Below are 20,806 nucleotides of genomic sequence, written 5' to 3' on the forward strand. Positions count from 1 at the left end.
TAAAGTCAGCCACTATTCTGGAGGCGTGAAACATATAGCGATCGCGGGCGAGTGACAAATTGTTGGTTTTCGAATCACCGTCTGCGATGGTTCTGGGACAAACTAATTACCGAAATATTACCTTGTGAGCGGACATGAGGGATTGCTATGTCTGAAGCATTAGCCGGTGAGTGGTCGTCGGATTTTAAAATTATATCACGCCCTTTTGAATAAGCGTTCACTTCACAAAGGATTAGGGTTAGAGCGGAAATAAGTGACAATTTGTCGCTATTCAAGTTACCGACACTGGCGCTCTGTTATTCGTTACTTGTTAAATCTTACCAGCGAAATCAAGTTCTGTGACAAACTGATTACTAAAATTTCACCGCGTGAGCGATCGGTATGGTTATGACACCAAGTCGTGAAAGATGGTTATGTCCGAGACATTATCTTGTCAGTGATCGCGGGGTTTTGCAAATATTTCACACCTTTTTGAATAAGCGTTAACTTCACAAAGGATTACGGCTAGAATAGAAATAAGTGACAATTTGTTGGTATCCAAGTCTCGCCGGTGGTGTATCTGTTATTCGGCACTTATTACACTTATCATGAAATTAGAGTGAGAACATAAAGCATCAAGTTGTTGTTTTCGAATTTTGATGCCGAGGTGATAAATTTACGCATTCAATTATAATTCAACTTCGGTTGTGTATTGAGTGATAGATCGATATGCCGGAAGTGGTATCTTGTGAGCGATCGTAGGATTTTACAAATATTTCACATCTTTTGGAAGTGTTAGTTTGCGAACGCGGTTATTGTTGATATTCGAATCGCCGTCTGTCGCACGCACTGCGTAAATCCTCTTGCAAGCCACGTTTCCGTTTGCGCGGTTATTGTTGGTGACTATTCAACACCACGCGAGAGATGGTTGAAAGTGCGAATCACGACCGAACCCATAAGAACACATGGCGAATCACCACCACAGCCTATACGCGAAAGTACGACATGCGAGAGATGCCTATACCCGAAAGGGCGATTCACGACCGCACCCATAAGAACTCATGGTGAGTCACCACAGATCCCGTAAGAATACATGACAGACACATTTATCGTCGTTAGCATGTCACCGCACGTATACCAAAAAACATTAGCATGCCACCACGAGTTTTCACGTTAGCATATGCCGCCGCCGTCTATACCCGAAAAAGGTAACCATGTCACCGCACCCATAAGACACAGTGGCACCATGCGACCGCAGCCTATAGTTATAAGTGTCACCATGCCACCACGAGTTTCACGGCACCATGCCGCCGCAGCCTATACCCGAAAAGGTAACCATGCCACCCCCGCCATAAGACACAATGGCACCATGCTACCCCCGCCATAAGACATAAGGGTCACCATGCCACCCCCGGTTTCTCGGCACCATGCCACCCCGCCCATAAGAACCAATGGCGTCATGCGAGCGATCTACATAACTACTAACAACAGTAAGCAGTATCCTCCTTTATGATACGATGAAGAAATATTCTGACGATATGATTTTGTAGCTCTCAAATACAAGTATATTTAGTTAATCATTTGGGCCACAAAGCTTCAAAACATCTTTAATGTACAAAGGACATCAGTCTCAAAAGTTGTACAGTACGGTGCCATTGTCGATTTCGACACGCAGTGCGCTTCAGGATACCATACCTAGTTCAAAACATTTTGTGGAAAATAACCCGAGCTATCAGTATAAGTACCAGTCTATTAATATTTTCATCATTTCATAACACCACAAAACTGCGATGCAATGAAAAGATAGGAAGGAGTCGAAATGTCTTGGAAGCTAACGTGACGGGAGTGTTTTAACGGGTAATTGGCAATCCAAATGTAGGCTACGCCAAATTCATTTTAAATGAATTAAAATGAACCACTGTATTCATGAAAACATCGTCGGTGGATATTTCGCGATGAGCGCAACGAAAAACGTTGTGATTTGACAGATTCTGTCGAATGTTGGTTTGCAATTTGAGCTCAGGGATATATAGAACCATTGTTCTGCTATATAATCATATGTCCTTACTACACCATTCACTGTGAGGCCATTTTTCTTCAGCGCCCCCATACCGCCCCTTGAACTCATCGCCCCCCCCCCTGAACGTTTCCGCCCTTTCAAAATCCAAATCGCCCCCTGGTGGGCGATGTAGACAAGGTTAACCACCACTGGCATAGAAGGATATGCAGTGTCAAGTCATTTTTTAGTTAATCTGAACCTTGGAATGTCACCCATACAGAAATAACAGTCATCTATAAGGTTTCGAATTCCCCTTCAGATTCTTTAATAGCAAATGACATTGAATGCCGATCTTCCCTTAGCCATCCATCCATATTTCATCGGCATGTTTTGAAGATTACATGAAATGCCCAGTTTTTATCTTTGTCACCAATCTTCATGCCAAAGTAAAGTTCATAAGTATAAAAAACCTTACTTCTATCTATAATTTGTACTTAACTTGTTTCAAACTGATATACAGACCACAGATATATCAAAAAACAGTCAGCAGGCAGACTACATTTGTGATGTTGATAATACTGATGAGATTATACGCACTAGATCAGAGGTCTCAAACACGCGGCCCGCGAAAGCATTTTGTGCGGCCCGCGACGGCATTTTGGAAATTCAAATGTTCAATAATATATTCGAATGCCATATATCTTTTTTAGATATAAGAGCTTAAAGTTCACGCTAAAACTACTATAAAAATCACTGAAATCTCAAAGAACTTCACTATCACTTTTAAAAGCTACCACGCGATAAAGATCAGCTATTACGTCACATTTCTAGTTCATGATGATAAAACTTTACCCGTAGATGTTTTGTGACTGAAAATTGTGATTTGGTTTGGTGCGACCTTCTCGTAAAATTACTCGATTTCGGATGACTGGGTGATTAAATAAAAATGATTCGAGTTGAGTCGGGTCAAACATTAAAATCAGAGATAGACTAGTGACTCGGAACGGTGACTTGGTTATCCTACGGACGCAACGATCTGTGAAACTGTCATAGGGAGTAGTAATACATCAAAATGTCGTAGTTTGCGCTGCGTAGGGTAGATAGCCTAGCTATCGAATCAGGCCAGTATGGCAACCATTGGTATTCTGTGACCCCCGTGACGTATAGTTGGTTACATGCTGGGTGTTGTTTGTTCTCTTTATCCATGTTATTATCGGTGGTGAGTAAGGTAGTAGTACGCTCTACAGCTGCAACACCAATGAATTCTTCGCCGATTGGACATTTCTATTCCAGGATTTTTTACACGGGGTCCGTAGACCCCATCGGGGTACGAATAAGCTGCACATCAGGATGTACGAGATGCATTGTGGAATTAGGCCTATGGTGGGGAATATAGTCTTGGCCCATTTATGCAACTGGAAAATAGTATTCGCGCTACGCGCGATTTTATGTGATGGGCTTTCTGATTTTAATATAGGTACCATAAGAAATTGTGTTGAAAATGGACATTTGGACAATGCTATTATTATGGCTGAATAATGATTATATTGATATGTTCCAGTAATAATCGAAGGCAAAACCGAACGTTGATTTAATGTGACTTTGGCAATGATAGTAACAATATAGCCGATACTTATCACGACTATATCAAAACCCGGAGTAGTCTACACCGCTTAAATGCTCTGATATCAGATGAATCTTCAGTAGATTTTAAAATAATCCACATAAAATTGTGGCACGTCAAAGTTCCACTGGCTGCAATATTACAAACCGACAGTTTGTCAACGTCATGATGCATCTTCTCGCATGATGTCTATAACTCATTATTTTAACAAATTATGCCTGGCACAAATACAATTTTATTCAAATATTAGAAATGTGATTTTTTCCCGTATCAAGCGTGAATAGTACAATAGTGCAATAGTAAATTACATTTTCACGACGATTGTGGGATGCCTGCCAGCAAGCTCCCGTCAAATAAGGTATAATTGGAAATTATATTGAATATCTCTATTGTTCATGCTGCGGCCCGCGGCATCATCAAAAACTAGGAAATTGGCCCGTGAGCACATTTGAGTTTGAGACCTCTGCACTAGATCCACAATCAGTGCATTAACATAACAAAACGATAAGGAATTTGAGATTGCTTGCCGTAGTCAATGCTGACTGAGACTGAGAAGATGATTGTTACTAACAGCCAACTATTATGAATTAAATAATGGATTAAAGTGACGTCACAGTTAATAGGAAATTCAACAAAGGAGCTTGAAAAACATGGTGCGGGAAGTTTAAAAGGCTCAAAATGACATTTTTAAACGACACTTGGGGCAAATAAACGCCAGAAACATGTTTTACTAAGGAATATGGTATAGGAAATATCAAAAAATCGGCTTAACAAAATTTTTGTTACATGGTGTTATTTATAGGTCTTGCCGGCCTTTTTTAGTCAGCCTCGCCGTCACTGCCGCCGAAATCCAGATTTCGTGTCATTGCTGGTGTTTTTTAGTTGTGCCTCTACAATCGCTTGGCTGTCATAGCTATTAAGGAAGTCGAATTGCCAAAAAAGAGGGCAATTCCTCCTAAAGAAGGACGTATGGTAACCCTATAGCAGTGTTGGGATGACTCGAGTCATGACTTGACTCGAGTCAGACTCGAGTCACCTTTTTCGTATGACTTGACTTGACTCGAGTCACTTTGCAAAAATGACTTGACTTGACTTGACTCGGCGCTTCAGAAACGTGGATTGACTCGTGACTCGAAGCAAAATTCACGAGTCAATTTCAAGTCATTATAAGTAACCGGCGTCGATTAAAGCAACTTATCTTATGTACGTTCTGATGGTTGTTCTCGATACGCCGGTGTCACTTGTGAGAGCAACCAGTCATTCACTGATCCCCTTTGTCACATCACAAATAAATTGACCGCTCACGAAACGATCACAGCTTACGCTGTTGTAGTCGTAGTAGCGACGTATCTTTGTTTCTTAGACGTCTCAGTGCTTATTGCGCAGTGCTCACCTTTAATAACTCTCTAGTATGATTTAAATCGAACGAATATAGTTTATGCCTTTATATTCTCACGGACGTGTGGATCGGTAGTGTCTATTGTGCCACATCAATTTGTTCAACGTCTCGAGGCTTCGTATTCGATCCTCTGCGTTGGCTGATAAAATCTGACTGTAGCATGTAGCTATAGTTACTCATGTATTTTATTAGAAGTTGTGCGTGTGCGCGAGCGACACAACACCTTTTTGCATGTATATTTAACTTTATAATCGTTATTTGATTCAAGATAAATGGCCAATTAATCTGTCCTTCACCCAGTTATCAAAATGTAATGACTTTGCAGCATCACTCATACTTCGAAAATCCAATTTGACTTGAATCGTGACTTGACTTGAATTGACTCGACTTGACTCGAGTCACCTCCAAAAAACGAGTGACTTGACTTGACTCGAGTCACATTTGAAAATCGATTGACTTGACTTGACTCGAGTCAAAATGTGCAATGACTCGAGTTGACTCGTGACTCGAAGGTAGTGATTTGATCCCAACACTGGCATGAAGTTCAGTTCACATCAAACTATAGAGTTCATTCTCACAAACATGGTGATAGTATATGTCTGTACACCAAGCTTGGCTCGTTGTCACGATGCAGTTCTCCCAAAGGATTGAAGGAAAAAACAGAAATTGGATCAGAATTTGAATGAGAGCATAGAAACATGTCACAAATTAGATCACAATTAGAATAAGAGCGACGAAAGACACGCGCATTAACGTTGTAACCAGTGTTGGGATGACTCGAGTCATGACTTGACTCGAGTCAGACTCGAGTCAACTTTTTCGTATGACTTGACTTGACTCGAGTCACTTTGGAAAAATGACTTGACTTGACTTGACTCGGAGCTTCAAAAATGTGCATTGACTCGTGACTCGGCGTAAAATTTACGAGTCAATTTCAAGTCATCAAGTTAGCGGCGTCGAATAAATCACTGTATCTTGTGTATTATGTTCGGATTGTTCGAGATACGGCAGTGTCACTTGTAAGAGCAACCAGTCACTCACTGATTCCACGTTCCACTGATCCTCCATTGTTAGGTCACAAATAAATTGACCGCAAACTGAACGATCACAGCTTACGTTGTCGAAGTAGTAGTAGAAGATTAATCTAAATAGCAATGTGTCTCTGTTTCTTAGACGGCCTAATGCTTACGTTGCACAGTGCTCACATTTACCAACCCTCTTGTATGATTTAAATCGAACAAATATAGTTTGGACGTTTATATTTTCACGGATGTGTAGATGGGTAGTGTATAGGCTATTGTACCATATCAATTTGTTTCAACTTCTCGAAGCTTCGCATTAGGTCCAATATTTTGGCTGATAATAACGTACTGTAGCATGTAGCTGTAGAGTTACTCACTTATTTTATTAGCATAGCTCTACGTGTGCGTGAGGGATACAACGTCTTTTTGCATGTATACTTAACTAGATATTCGTTATTTGATTCTAGATAAATGATCAATTAATCTGTCTTTCACACAGCTAGCAAAATGTAATGACTTTGAATCATCATTCATGCTTCAAGAATACAATTTGACTTGAATTGTGACTTGACTCGTGACTTGACTTGACTTGACTCGACTTGACTCGAGTCACCTCCAAAAAACGAGTGACTTGACTTGACTCGAGTCACCTTTGAAAATCGATTGACTTGACTTGACTCGAGTCAAAATCTGCAATGACTCGAGATGACTCGTGACTCGAAAGTAGTGACTTGATCCCAACACTGCCCTATAGTAGTGACAGGTATGGAGTCACAATGTACAAGTCGAAAATGGGAGGGGGAAACGGTGTATTTCGCCGAGTCAAGTCTATTCAAGTCATTTTCAAAAAAGGGTCTCGACTCAAATCAAGTCACACGAAAAAGGGGACTCGAGTCTTCCCAACACTGTCGCCGACCTCACTGCGATTGCAGTGACTTCATGCCCAATTACAATGAGCCGAGCTATAAGTCGGCAGCAAAAAGAACCGATGAAGAACGCCTGAAAGAGACTGGCTGAGAGAGTGCAAGAAAATGAAAGACCTGATGAAATGAAGAAATGCATTGAACTGTACAAAAATTATCATGTCGTGGAGCACAAAGCCTTAAAACAGGCTAAAAGCACCGTTGTGTAATAATGTTAATATCAAATCAAAGCGGATTTTACTCTTTCCTGAACAGATGAAGTTGATGGAGCAGTGGGTGGATTTGAATAGCCTATATAGGCTACGGGTTTTTCAGATTCATAGTATATTTGCTAACAACATATTTCCATGTGGAATAGCGTTCTGAATGGAATCAAAACGGCTTCCTGATCACAATTTCAAATCATCCAATCTCCAATTTGAAGTTGTAAATTTACAGTAAATCGATCATGATGAAGGTTCAGTCCATTATAATGTATGCGACTTTCGCTGTGCAGTGTGCAAGGGATAAGTAAAAATAACTCTTTTTTTTAATCGAAAAATGGAGTCCTTAAATCCCGACAAATGTCTTAAAACTTCAATAAAAATTGACTTTATGGGAGTGCCCCTATTTTCCAGCCAGCAACCCCCCAATTTCTGCGCGCGAGGGGGTAAAATTACCCATCTCGACAACCACTGGTCGAAAAGTCATGATTTATAGCTCAAAAGCTGCCAAAACATAATGCTTCTATCCGTCTTAAAAAGAAAGTTTTTTCTATTGTGAACACAAAACGAGTTACAGCCATTAAACAGTGAAATATTGAAGCGGGTAAATGTTAGTGCAGTGGTTCTCAAACTGGGGGGCGTGAAAGCATCTGAAGGGAGGTGCGAAGCTGCGGTCAACTGAAAAAGTTTTCCGCGCTTTGCGCGATTTACTTCCAATTCATGGTTATTGCTGTGTGTATAGTCCGAATTTCTTATTAGAGAATTCTCCCACCAATAATCATAACCTTCCATGCCATCAAACTATCCGTTGGGATTGCTAGCATTCTGGTTGCATGTTGTAATATGATGATAAAGGGAGCGCCAAATTTTTCACTATTATAAAAGGGGGCGTGTCCAAAAAGTTTGAGAATCACTGTGTTGTTGTGATTTACACAAAAATAGCTAAATAAATAATCTCATTTATAAAATCTTACTGGTAAAAGCTCACCACTCAAGGGGGGCCGACGACCACAGCCATGTTCTAGATCAGGGGTCACCAACGTGGTACCCGCGGGGCCAGGGTAGCCCGCAAGGACCAGATGAGTCACCCGCGGGCCTGTTCTAAAAATAGATGGAGTAACAGCTCTTACCAGCGAGCTTTTATAAAAATAAGATTGATTTATTTAGCTGTTCTTGTGTAAATCACACTAACATGTAACTTAGTTACTCCCACCAATTACCCACTTCACAATTTTACTGTTTTCTGGCTGTAACTCGTTTTGTGTTCACAACAGAGAAAACTATCTTCAAGGCAGATAGAAACATGATGTTTTGGCAGCTTTTGAGCTATATATGATGAATATACGACCAGTGGTTGTAGCGATGGACAATTTTACCCCCACGCGCGCAGAAATTGGGGGGTAGCCGCCTGGAAAATGGGGGCAATTCCCTAACGTCAGTTTTATTGAAGTTTTAGGTCATTTGTCGGGATTTGAGAACCCCCTTTTTTCGAAAAAAGAAGAAGTTATTTTCACTCTGCCATGCGTAATTTGCGTATATTTGCCTCGTACTATATTCCATGCATGGTCGGCATATTCTATAAATCAATGCATCGTGTATGTATGGGCGAATAATGATAATAATAAAACGTAAAGAAGGTTTTCCCAATAAATGATGTGTATTCTGCTTGAGAAAATATCGAAGTTCATACGTACTCTTTCTGCAAACACCCGAGAAAATGTTAAGAACCAATTCGTCAATGTCTCTCTGCGTCTTCAACACCTTTCCGGATAACGGGTGAATGCAGTGACATATCGATGCATGATCACATTTAACTGGAGCGAAATAACCATTTGCATCGCAGGCTGAAAAACATGCCTTCTATGATTTATCTGCTACGTTCAAGGCGAGACCCGGCTGCGCATGAAATTGCTTCCGCGATTCGTTTCTGGTCACAACCTGGGTTGCATTTAAAACAAAAATCAATTTAAAACAAACATGTTTAAAACATGGCCCTAACTCAAAACAAGGTTTTTATTGTTGTTTTTTTAAGCCATGACGTCATGAATATTCAATTATGACATCATATTGTATTGACATTGTCAATTGAAAATACAGGGTAAATATATCGCTTATTTGGCGAAATATCTGTACTATTAATGTTGAACTGACAATTTTGAGGGTTCCGACTATCCCATATCGATATACGTCGGCTATATCGGGTGGTAATTGTCCGTAGGCTCATAAAACATGTTTTTTCGAAAGTATTTACACAATTATGGCATAATTTTACAACTTGAAAAAAAAACAATTTTTTTTAATAAGGGCTTTTGTTTAAAACACCGTTTGTTTTAAATGCAACCCTAAACTAGGGTTGCCATACATCCGGAATTTCGCAGTAGAAACTGCGTCCGGGAGGAAATTTTAAAATATGCCCAAATGTCCGGAATTTTGAAGGCTTGAAGTAGGCTAAAAATATAACAACATAAAAATACAACATAAAAATTTAGTTTTAAGCAGATTTATGCTATTCGAAAAAATTTTTCGCGATGCGCGCGATTTAATACTACGTATACTGATATTAATATGGGGACCACGCACCGCCCTCGCAAAAAGTGCATTCAAAAATAAATAAAAATAACCATCATTTGCTGAAATAAGTCTAATTGTAATAGCAATTATATAATAACGGTATATTCCTAGAGTTGGTTAAGGCCATTTGGATGTTTTAGTTTAGTCAAAAACAATTGTTCTGAACCTGGGGGTCGGTTGCCTTTATTCTAGAGATCGCGAAGATGTTGAACGTCATCAGTTTCCAAAATAGGCCGTGAGTAAGTCTGGGCAAGCTAACTCTTTTATTAATCAGCCTATCATTTTTTGAGTTGGACCACGGAAAATTTTCAAATTTGAAATGAGCTCGCGGCCATAAAAGGTTGGAAACCACCGGATGTGTAGCCTACTGGTGTATTTTATAGTAATATGTTGAAGAGCCAATATTATTGACAAGAATTCATTCACAGATTTTAACAAGCAGATGGATATTCTACGGTAAGCCCGCAAGAAGTTGCATCAACTACCCTATGGTGGGCTTACGATTGGTACTTTTATGGGCGGAAGTGGACTGCTTTTAAAGTCGCCGCGCACAGAGAAAAACGTGTACCGCGCACAAGAAAGCTGTAGTGATGACCCTTTTTTTAGTTGTTGCGCACTGTTGTTCAAGGGACCGCGCAGTGAGTTGGTGAGTGCGCGCAGACTCATGAAAAATTAGAGGGAACATTGGTTAGCCTACAATACACAACCAGATAACCGCACCGAACTAACAGCAGAGGTGGTTAAAGTAGTCAAGAAAGCTATTCAAGTAGAAGTAGAAGTAGTGACGAAAAATCTATCCAAGTACGAGTGGAAGTACTTCTTCCATAAGCCCCCTAAAACTACTTGAAGTAGAAGTAGAATTGACCGACTTTAAATCTACTCAAGTAGTTTTGAAAACAGTCTTAATTCGTTCGCATGGACTGTCAAAAGCTGCAAATTGAGCTATGCGGAAGGTGCAGAGAGCTTGATTGGTATTGATGCATCCCATGAGGTATCAATTTTCGACAGAATAAGCATTCTTTCGCACCATGGGATGCAAATTATAGTATTGATATGAAAATGCGATACTAACCCTTTGTTTACTAGATGACCACGTTTTAGAGAACATCATGGCATGGCGCCCTGCCCCATATTATAAGGCTCCAAGTTTAGGTGAAGAGCAATACGGAGAAGTTGTACCGGATACGGTTTCAACACTGTGCGCGATTATTATACGTTAATAACAAATATTTTGGATCGTAAAATTTATATTTAGAGTAGCTTTATTTTCAGAAAATAGAGGCATTACTACAGTTGCTTTTATTCTTCAATATGTATGTTCTACAGACAAAAGAACTGAAAGTAATTAGAACTCAAAGTATGATATTCGGAATTGAAACTGAAATACAAATACCACTTCTAAAAAGCGGAAAATATATTTCATGTCTTTTGTCCATAAAGCTTCAAAGGTGATCTTATAAAACAGGTGTAACGTTAAAAAAAGCCGGATTTTCCTGATTAGCAGGAGACGCCATGGGCTGCTAGATTACGATATGATAGATAATTGCTAGATTGCGAAACGGTGGCCATATTTACTGTGATGAAATATTTGATATCGGCGACAATGCGGTGTGAACGGAACCAAGCAATCCGGTACCTAAATTATATTCAGTGATACTTTCGTGAAAATATATTTGTCACTCCATAACTACTGTACGCGAAGTGCAACAAAATTTTCTGACTTTTCTTGACTCTAATGAATATTAGATGTTGGCACTCCGTGAAAGCAGCTCCGAAATTCCTCAGGATATATTTTGTATTTGGGGAATAAACTACTTTTACTTGACAAACTGAAAATAGCGAAAAGTAAGTAAGTAGATCACAAAATATTACGAATTAGAAGTAGCAAAAATCAGATCCACTTGAGTAAGTACCAGAAGTAGAGGAAAACTATGTGAGTACTTCCAAGAAGTAGAAATACTTCGTTACAGATCACCTCTGCCTAACAGTATAGCAGGCCTGTCAAACACACAACCGGCGGACCGGATAACGTCCACCATGCAGACGATTACATCCGACCGCGAAGAAATCTGTTGCAGACCCAAGTAATAACCAGAGCTCGCATTAGAGATGGCCCAATTCAAAACCTATGTTCCGCTCCGCTCCTGTACATTCGATGGGCGAAGCTTTGCTATAGTGTAACGTCATAATCAGCTAGTGGGCGCTATATTTTATCCACAAAAATATGGTAACCTTACCCTAAACGCAAAAGTTAATTCTCTCCGAAGAAGACTTGTCCCAATCCGCGGAATATCTTATGCAGTAGCCCAGGAATAGGGAACCCATGACTTAAATTTCAGTGATTTGAACACTTCAGATTAGACAGCATGCTAGCAATATACGTGAAGCACAAACACTTTGTATTAATTAAAATAATACCAATTCACTCACAAGGTCGTTCTCTATCAGTGAGTACAAAGTCCCGGCCTTCGGTGTTCTCAAAAGATGCTATTAGAGCTCTCATGCAAGGAGTATCAACAGGAGGCGGTGAGGGCACTGGTGGTGTGGGTCTTTCCGGCAGCGTCACAGCACTAACAATGAAAACGTCGTTAAGGCCGGAACGAAAAACTGACATCTCGGTTGCATCGCACAGTACCAATTTAGAAATCATATTTCATTCACAGTGTGCGTTTACACTGAGCTTATAATTCAAGAATATGGTGGGCAGTCGTCAATACCAGGATCGCTTCCACAGCTTATTTGACATAACCGGAGATATAGGACGTTATCATCCCTCCCAAGCACGCTGAAGAGAATATGACAACGGAAAGCTTCGAACTTCTTACAGTTCGTTAAATATAGCCCCACCAGGTGAAGTTCAGCTTTTCCTCGTCTGATTTGTCAAGACAGTCGTCAACGCCGTCGCACAAATACGCACTCGGTAAGCAAGACTCCCCGCGCGATGTGTTGCACGAATATGTGTAGACACTGCAATCTGTCAAAGTCAGGCGTTTATCTATGGGCAGGAACCCTCATAGCCTATTTAATGCTGTCAGCAGAGTATCTTTAAAGGCCCATAGGAAGACATCAACCATACAAATCCTCAGGAAAGACTAATAGATCGATACATGGACATCGAGTGGAGGGGGGTAATGTTACTGCGTGAAAACATGTTTAATAGCTTCTTGGAGGTATAGAACTTCAATATACAATTGACAAGCATATTCATATTGAAATGAACTCGAAAATTTTCGGCTGGAAAGTACATTGTATATCAACAATCGTATCACATAATATGACGTCGCCGGCATGAAATTTCCAATAATCGGGGCGGAGAGAGCGCGAAGCGAGCGCGAAGCTCCAAATTGGAGCCTTGGAGTCGGCCAATCAAGCATGTGCCTATAGACAGAGTTTGTGTGCCATCTAAAAATAGTAGCCTACATTAAGCTTAAGCGCTCTCTCCGCCCGATTATTCGAAATTTTATGCCGGTGACGTCATATTTTGTGATACGATGCTCTTTCCAATTCTCTACTATAGTTGCTGACGATTATCCCTGACGAGTGTCAGCCGAAAATATTCGGGTTCATTTCAAGTACATGGTTAATATTATAACAAATCCCACATGTAGAAACGAATGTATGAAACGAATATAAGAATATACTTTCTCATATCATATCTAAAACTAATCAAGTAATTGCAGAAAATTTCTACTTCGCATTGCCAGCAATAATATCCAGGCTGTAGGCCCAACGGCATAGGGCAGTAATCGGGAACCTTCAGCGTATAAAGAGCCATTTAAACCCATTTTCAGTCATATAAGATCATCCGAGTCGCAAACTCTAGTGAGCCGATCCGACGTCTTATGGAAATGGTCGAAACTCCATTGTAAGAATAACACCTCTTCGAATCTTCCAAGCTTAGGCTACAGTGTGCTGGCTGCTGATGTTGTCGACGCTAACACAGGATAGATACCGGAATCATCAGCAAATAATAAATGGAATATATGCATTATGCAATCTCAATATGCGTTTATGCGTTTCGGTTTCGCTCATTTATTTTAAATCTTAATGGTGATAGGCAACGAGCGCTGATGAGAATCGTTCTATGGTAATACCAAGAATTGTTCCGCGAAGCTGGAAGAAAATTGTCAAGTTCAATAAACCTGTCCCGAAAGTTATTATTGTATTGCAAGAAAGTCGACTGATAGCCCACTGATAGCCTGAACGACCAGAAGAAGATGAAGTGTCACGGGCTATGACCTCGCGAGGGACAAGAGGCAAAGGGAAAGCACTGACTCTGAAGATTATATCCAGCCAACCAGAAGGTTCAATAGCTACTAGGGTGAAATAAAGGGAACGGACTCGTGTATCAGCTGCGGCAGGCCGATTGCATTCTCGAACCAAAGCTCGGTATGTACCTGTATGCAATGTCAAACTGAAAATTGTATTATGCAGGCGTTCTGCAACACGAAAGATCAATTCATCGTGACGGGCGAACAATTAACTAACAATACAACAATAATCTGCGGGACCTGCAAAAGCGAATGCCAAATATCTAGCTGCTGTGGTAACCTAATCCGAAATGAGGATGCCAAGTTTTACAAATCGTGCGCAAGGTGCACGAAATCGAAGAGGCAAAAGTCCGCAAACATTAACAAGTAACGTTCATTATGGCAGGTCCGAATATTTTTAAGATACTAACAATCAATGTCAACGGAATGAGTCTAGACAGTAAAAGAGAACTAATATTTAAATAAATTAAGGACACAGGCGCCGACATAATTTGTCTGCAAGAAACGCACTCCACCCTGGATACTGAAAGAACTTGGGCTGCAGAATGGAAGGGAAAGTCATTTTGCAATTCCGGAAACGGGAAAACGGCAGGAACAGCAGTTCTACTAACGCACAGAAGGAAATCATACAGAACACTGAACCAGACGATGGATACGGAAGGAAGAATACTACTAATCCGAATCAAGTCATGTAAAATCAATCTCACTATCACTAACGTATACGGTCACAATAACAGAACAAAAAGAAGAGCACTCTTGCGTCAACTCGCAACAAGAATAAGCAGGAAAGAACGGCACGACAGCTGCTAACTCGACCGCGAACCGCCCAACATAACAAGACTTGGAGAAGACGCCCGATACAATCGCTCAGTAATGAGGACCATAGGAGTGACCGACGCATTTCGTGACACAAATGGGGATAAAAAAGACTACACATATTTCTACCTTAAGGAAAGTCCAGATTGGACAGGATCTACACCTCGAAAGGTATAATACCTCTAAATTGCAAACATATAACCTGCACCCTTACAGACCACGACGCGGTGACTGCGACCTTGCGCGTAAAAGGAAAGAGTCCGAGGCCTATAATTCATGGAAGAATAACACACAAATATACGAAAAGGAGGCGTTCCAAAATGACTTCCAAGTAAAATGGCGAAGATGGAAGACGCTGCATCCAGCCCAGGAATATATAGAAGTTCTATATATCCCTGATCCAGCCATATACGAAACAAAAATCGAATGGTGGAAAGCCGTCAAGAGGAAATCAAAGCACCTCGCTGTGAGACACGCAGGGGAAACCCTAAAAGAAAAGCAGATCATCAGATTGAAGGAGGAGAAAGAGCTCGAAGAGGTAAGACAAAATGTTCTACGAAATAACATCTCTGAACATCTCTTCCATACAGAAAAATAAAGAAGAAAATATGGAAGAGGAAAGCGGGAGAGCTATCCAAGCTTCAGGCGGAAGCAAAAGCCTAGCGAGAAACGATCCTGGACAACAATCCTTACTTCCTTTGTCAGACTATAAGGAAGAGGAAGGAGGCGGTGAACATCGAAGAACTAAAAGACGCAAATGGAACAACAACCTCGGATGACGAACAAATAAGAACAATCATCGAAAAATACTACACTGAGCTATACGGTGAGAAACAAACAAACCAACCAACAAACTGCAAGTAGTTTTCTCAGGTATCAGAAAAAACAGCTAACGATGTAACAGCAGGAGAAAATAGACGCTCCCATCACCGAAGATGAGGTCCGTTTAGCCATTGCACAACAAAACAGGAATCGAACTCCGGGGGAGGATGGGATCAGCGTGGAATTATAAATTGAGAACAGAGACACAATAGCCGAAGATTTGACCAACGTGTTCAATGAAATTTACACTACGCAGGAAGTATCGAGCGGCCTCGCAAGAGGAATTCTTAAAGGTCATTTACAAGAACGGTGATGCAAAAAAATATAGAAAATTACAGACCAATAACACTTTTGAACTGTGACTATGAAATACTAAGCAAAATTCTTTCCAACAGAGTAAAGGCGGCGCTGCCGAACATCACGCATCGGCGCTGCCGAACATCACGCATTCGTAAACCAGCCCAACACCATTGGGCAGCTGAGCCTCTTGATCAGGGAAGCAGCATCAGAAATGAGATCCAAAGAACAAGGCGCGATAATATCTATCGATTTCAAAAAGGCATACGACACGGTAGATCACAATTACCTACAGGAAGCACTAAAAGCGGCAGGCTTCGGGTCAACCTTTCGTGAATTCTACCGGCAAGTATACGAAAAGAGCAAATCGCGAGTTGGAGGGAGAATTGGTAACGAAATAGAAATTCAGACGGGAATTAAACAAGGCGAACCTATTTCCATGTATCTGTTCACCATTGTCACCGAATCTTTGTTACAGAGCCTCAACCAGAACCTAGCCGGGTACAAACTGACCGGACTCAGGAACAGAATCACCACCCCGGCGTACGCCGATGACGTGACAATAACGCTGGCGAAAGTACAAGATTGCGAAAAGGCCGTGCGCATCATCACCCATTTCGGAAAAGCAAGCGGACTACAAATTAATTGGGAAAAAAACAAAAGGAATAAAATTTGGAGCAGAAGGCCAGTACAATACAACATAACGGCGATCAAATGAGCCGATGAGGTTAGTATATTAGGAGCAACAATAGCCCACAAATTGCAAGCAACGGAACAGCAATGGGAAGCGGCAATTGACAAAACAGATCGAAGCATTCAAGAACTGAAAAAGATGAAATTTCAAAGGTATGAAAAAATAGAACTAACAAGGACCAATATTCTTCCTTTGTTCGCATATTACGCCACCACCTCGAGAATGCCGAAGGACCTGAAGACCAAACTGAGAGGACTCATTATGTCATTCCTGTTCGGCATGGAGAAGAAGGGGGATTACAACTAGACAATTCAAAAGGAGTAGATCGGAGGGCTAGGCTTGACCGATATACCAAGAATCAAGGATCTCATCTTCATCAAGCCTGCGATCCAGTATTTAAAAGACTCGGGGAAAAACACAGAGACAGAAAATGACGGAAGATTGGAGCACCAGCTGGCAATCATCCTCAACAGGAACAGAAAAAAACAAATTACCTAATAACAGACCTCATGCATTTCAGCCGCAACCACACTGGGTGGAAGTGAACGAAACAATGAGGGAACTGGGAACCCTGGACGCAGACTACGAAAAAGGAAGTTCGAAGGACACATACCGGGCGACAATCGCAAGGCAACACAGAAGGGAAATCATGGACATGGAAGGCCCGAGCTGGAAGAACGTACGGGCAAAATACCTCACGCGAAAGCAAAGAGACTTCAACTGGGATGCGGCGCATCAAATACTTCCAACCATGGATAAGTTGAACGCACGCCTGGTCACACCAACATGTAAGTGTGTGCTCTGCGAAATCCGAAGTGAATCTCATGTCCATATTTTTACCCAGTGTGATACAATTACACCAGTTCTAAACCTCATTTTAGGAGCGTGGGAACAAGTCACGGCAAATACCGAACAAAGAGCGAACATGCAGACCATACTTCATATGGCACATAAACGACCAATCAGGGAAGGCCATGAGCGAACTCTAATGATTCCAATCTCTATGTTCAAACAGGCGATATGGACTGGAAGAAACAAGAAGCTACACGAGACGCGCAAGATAGATCGCCAGTGGCTGCTGAATTCCTTCAAGCGGAGAATAACGATGAGGAAACCGATCCCGCAAGACCCGCAGCTAGAAAACATCATCTCGAACATAAAGAACAACATAATGGGGTGCACCTTCCGATGAAGCGAAGCGAAATTGAAATTCGGAATTATTGAGTTTATGAAATTTGAGTGTTGTGCCTTCTTACCGCTATGTGCTTTCCATTGTGGAATTTAACATACCATAAGAGCGTAATCAACAAAATGTAGCTTTCGAATAATAGCGAACGTGAAATCGCGGATCGGTAGGCCTATACATTCGTAGTTGTTGTACTCGCAACTTCATACCAGTGATGACATCAATGTTCTTTATGGTGCGAAATGGTCTCGGTTGATAAACTGAAATCTCGTATAAAGTCCCTGGTTCCAAAACATCCCCGGTATTGATGTAGTAGTAGCCGTCGGCTTGTCGGTCTCTCTTTCCTTTCAGATTTTTAGTGTATGCGGCTTGTACGTCAGCAAGAAACTATAAGCACAAAAATGAATAACAAAAAAGTTCAGTCACAATCTAGAAAATTTTCAGTCGGCCAACTCGCGGAAAACCGTCCGCACCTCGGCAAAATGCACACAGTCAGAGCTCGTGAAATCTAAAATCCAAGCGATATTGACCGCCCGCTCACCACCAAATAAATACTTTCAGGCCATTTGCCGCTGTCAGTATTCCGAGCCTATTCCGACGACGATTTACCGATAGATTCGCAACTGCCTCTAGCCAATACAGTTATCCCTCAATGTCGTTAAATAGGCTGTACATCGGCCCTAACACCACATATACATACCAGTTGAGGAAAGTTGTTTATGCCGACATAGTGCGAAAGGCGTCAAATCACAAATTACCAAGCCAAATGCCCAGAGAAAGTGCTGGAATTTGAAAATGCGACCATCATAATTATGAGCCAGTATCAAAATTTGTTACTATTCCTTCCTTCGATAATCCAATTTCTTCAACGATCATCATCATCATCATTGGTTTATTAGCAATTTTATCAGTTCAATACACCACAAAAAATGCGATACAATGAAAAGACAGGAAGATGTCGAAGCGACAAAGAGCAGTCTATGGAATCTGACACCCACCTTGGCCTAGGCGATGTAAAGAGGAGGCATGCACACTGAATGAAAGTAAAGAAGATAGTATAGAAAAAAGAAAGCGACAATAAATAGGGCGGCATGTCATGGGAAGCGAGATCGATAGGTCAGTCGTGGTCCGGTAATCTTGAGGATGGACTGTATTTATTTAGTAGTAATTGCTTGTATTTCGACTTGAATGTGGACATAGCCTACTCGTCGACTGTCGGATGGCCGGCGGGATACTGTTCCACACATCAGGTCCGGCATATTTGATAGAGCGATGATCTTTTCGGTCGATCATATGATATTTGGACGACGTGGACGCGCGTGTGTTGTACTTGTGTGCACGATAGCCTATTCGCAGCAAATTTTTACGTTACGGCCTATCATAACTCCGGGTAATTCCATTCTTACTTTGACTTGGACGTTGACGAGGTACTTGCTGACTTTGCGCAGATGTCTGAAGCGAGCTTGGATCGAGGTCTGATTTTTCTGCGCAAGACACAATGTACAGACATCAACATTGTAGAATTTATATGCATTTGAAAGGTTCGGGAACGGACGCAGTCTCTGTCATTTTCTATGCAAATGTGAGCCCGGATTCAGCCATCTATGAGAGGCATCATATCGAATAATAAAATGGTCTCCTTCTTCTCGGAAGACAAATATTTCCGGTAGTGATTACGCGTCACATATTCAATGCCACTACTCACGAACAACGGACATTAGGGTTGTTCAAAAAATTACTTTTTTTTTCAAGCTTCACTCGCTTAGTGATAAAATTGTCATGTTGCCTAAAAAACGCTACACACCAAATTTGGGTCAATTCCGACCAGTAAAGACCGTGCAATCTTAAATTGAAATTTCGGCCATTTTTAAATTTATAGTATTTACGGTGAAAAATTTTGGCACTTCGATATGACTAAATATCGTGTTCCAGGTATGCCTGAAGGGAAAGTGATGCTTTTTTCACGGGTTTACATCTTTCTAACCTCAATTTGGTGTGTAGCGTTTTTTTTTTAGGCAACCTGACAATTTCATCACTAAGCGGATGAAATTTGGAAAAAAAAGTTATTTTTGAACAATCCTATTGGACATTGACGCCATCCGTTGAATTTAATCGCGATGGCGGTATCAAATTGAAGTCAAGCTTTAGCCCTATTGATATCATTTGATATATTTATAAACCGTTGTCATAAGTCTACGAAACCCCTATTTTAAATCTAAATCAGAATATTACCGATAATATTTCAATCTGGAATTGATCGTCTGTCCGCCACGGTTTCCATGCATCAACGGTCATAGTAAGCAGACAGCAGAAGACCGCGAAATGTAAAACACTCATATCATATATATGTAGGCTACTTCAAAATCTACAGAAATACTCATCCAAGTTGTTTCATCTACTCAATCCGCAGTTCTTAAAGTTCATGCATTCCACAAAGTTACGTATGTTCCGTGCACAAGGCATGCGTAAGGCTCGGTCATTCCTAACGTGATCCAGTTAAATTACACTGGTCAACACAATTTTTGGTGACTTTGATCAGACAATTCATTCTGACTAAATTTTGGACACTGAATTCAAAAATGACTTACGTTTTTCTCCATCACGTCAAGTTTATGGGTTAGGCACCCACCAAATCGTCTCATAACCAACATAATGGAACTACTTTTAATATTTTGTGTTTATTATATAAAACGTTTCAAAAACCACAAGCAGTCGAAAGTAAATCAATAGACTTCAAATAAACATTTGCACTGCTTTAGTTGGTTGATTTAAACTGAAATTGCTTCCACAGGACTAATAAAGTGCGAGTGTCGGGGTTCAAATTTACGCTAATAACCCATAATTCTGTAGGTTGTCTAGTTCGATATTTGAGCAATAGTCAGCTAACACATGTAACCCCCAATCTATTCTGGTATCTTACCCCCTTCATCTTCAGATGTTGGGGAACATTTTCTCCTTGCCCATCTCTGACTATGTCAAGGCTGTCCGACATAAACATAT

General features: G+C 40.9%; 1 protein-coding gene across 1 annotated transcript in view; it reads right to left on the reverse strand.

Moving 5' to 3' along the window:
• The window catches only part of LOC145434220 (uncharacterized), a 38,606-nt gene extending 18,430 nt beyond the window's left edge, over positions 1-20,176 (reverse strand). Inside the window, exons 1-6 of the mRNA XM_080311556.1 lie at positions 20,039-20,176; positions 19,213-19,290; positions 18,016-18,193; positions 12,568-12,694; positions 12,151-12,290; positions 8,844-8,993 (exon numbers count right to left, since the gene is read on the reverse strand). Of these exons, the coding sequence (XP_080167682.1) occupies positions 8,844-8,993; positions 12,151-12,290; positions 12,568-12,694; positions 18,016-18,193; positions 19,213-19,290; positions 20,039-20,143 (778 nt within the window). The 5' untranslated portion in view covers positions 20,144-20,176. The remainder of the gene's footprint in view (positions 1-8,843; positions 8,994-12,150; positions 12,291-12,567; positions 12,695-18,015; positions 18,194-19,212; positions 19,291-20,038) is intronic.
• Positions 20,177-20,806: the final 630 nt, after the last annotated feature.

The sequence above is a fragment of the Botryllus schlosseri genome, chromosome 2 (assembly GCF_051294905.1).
Source record: "Botryllus schlosseri isolate E-star chromosome 2, Bs_hap1, whole genome shotgun sequence".
Taxonomy (NCBI): domain Eukaryota; kingdom Metazoa; phylum Chordata; class Ascidiacea; order Stolidobranchia; family Styelidae; genus Botryllus; species Botryllus schlosseri.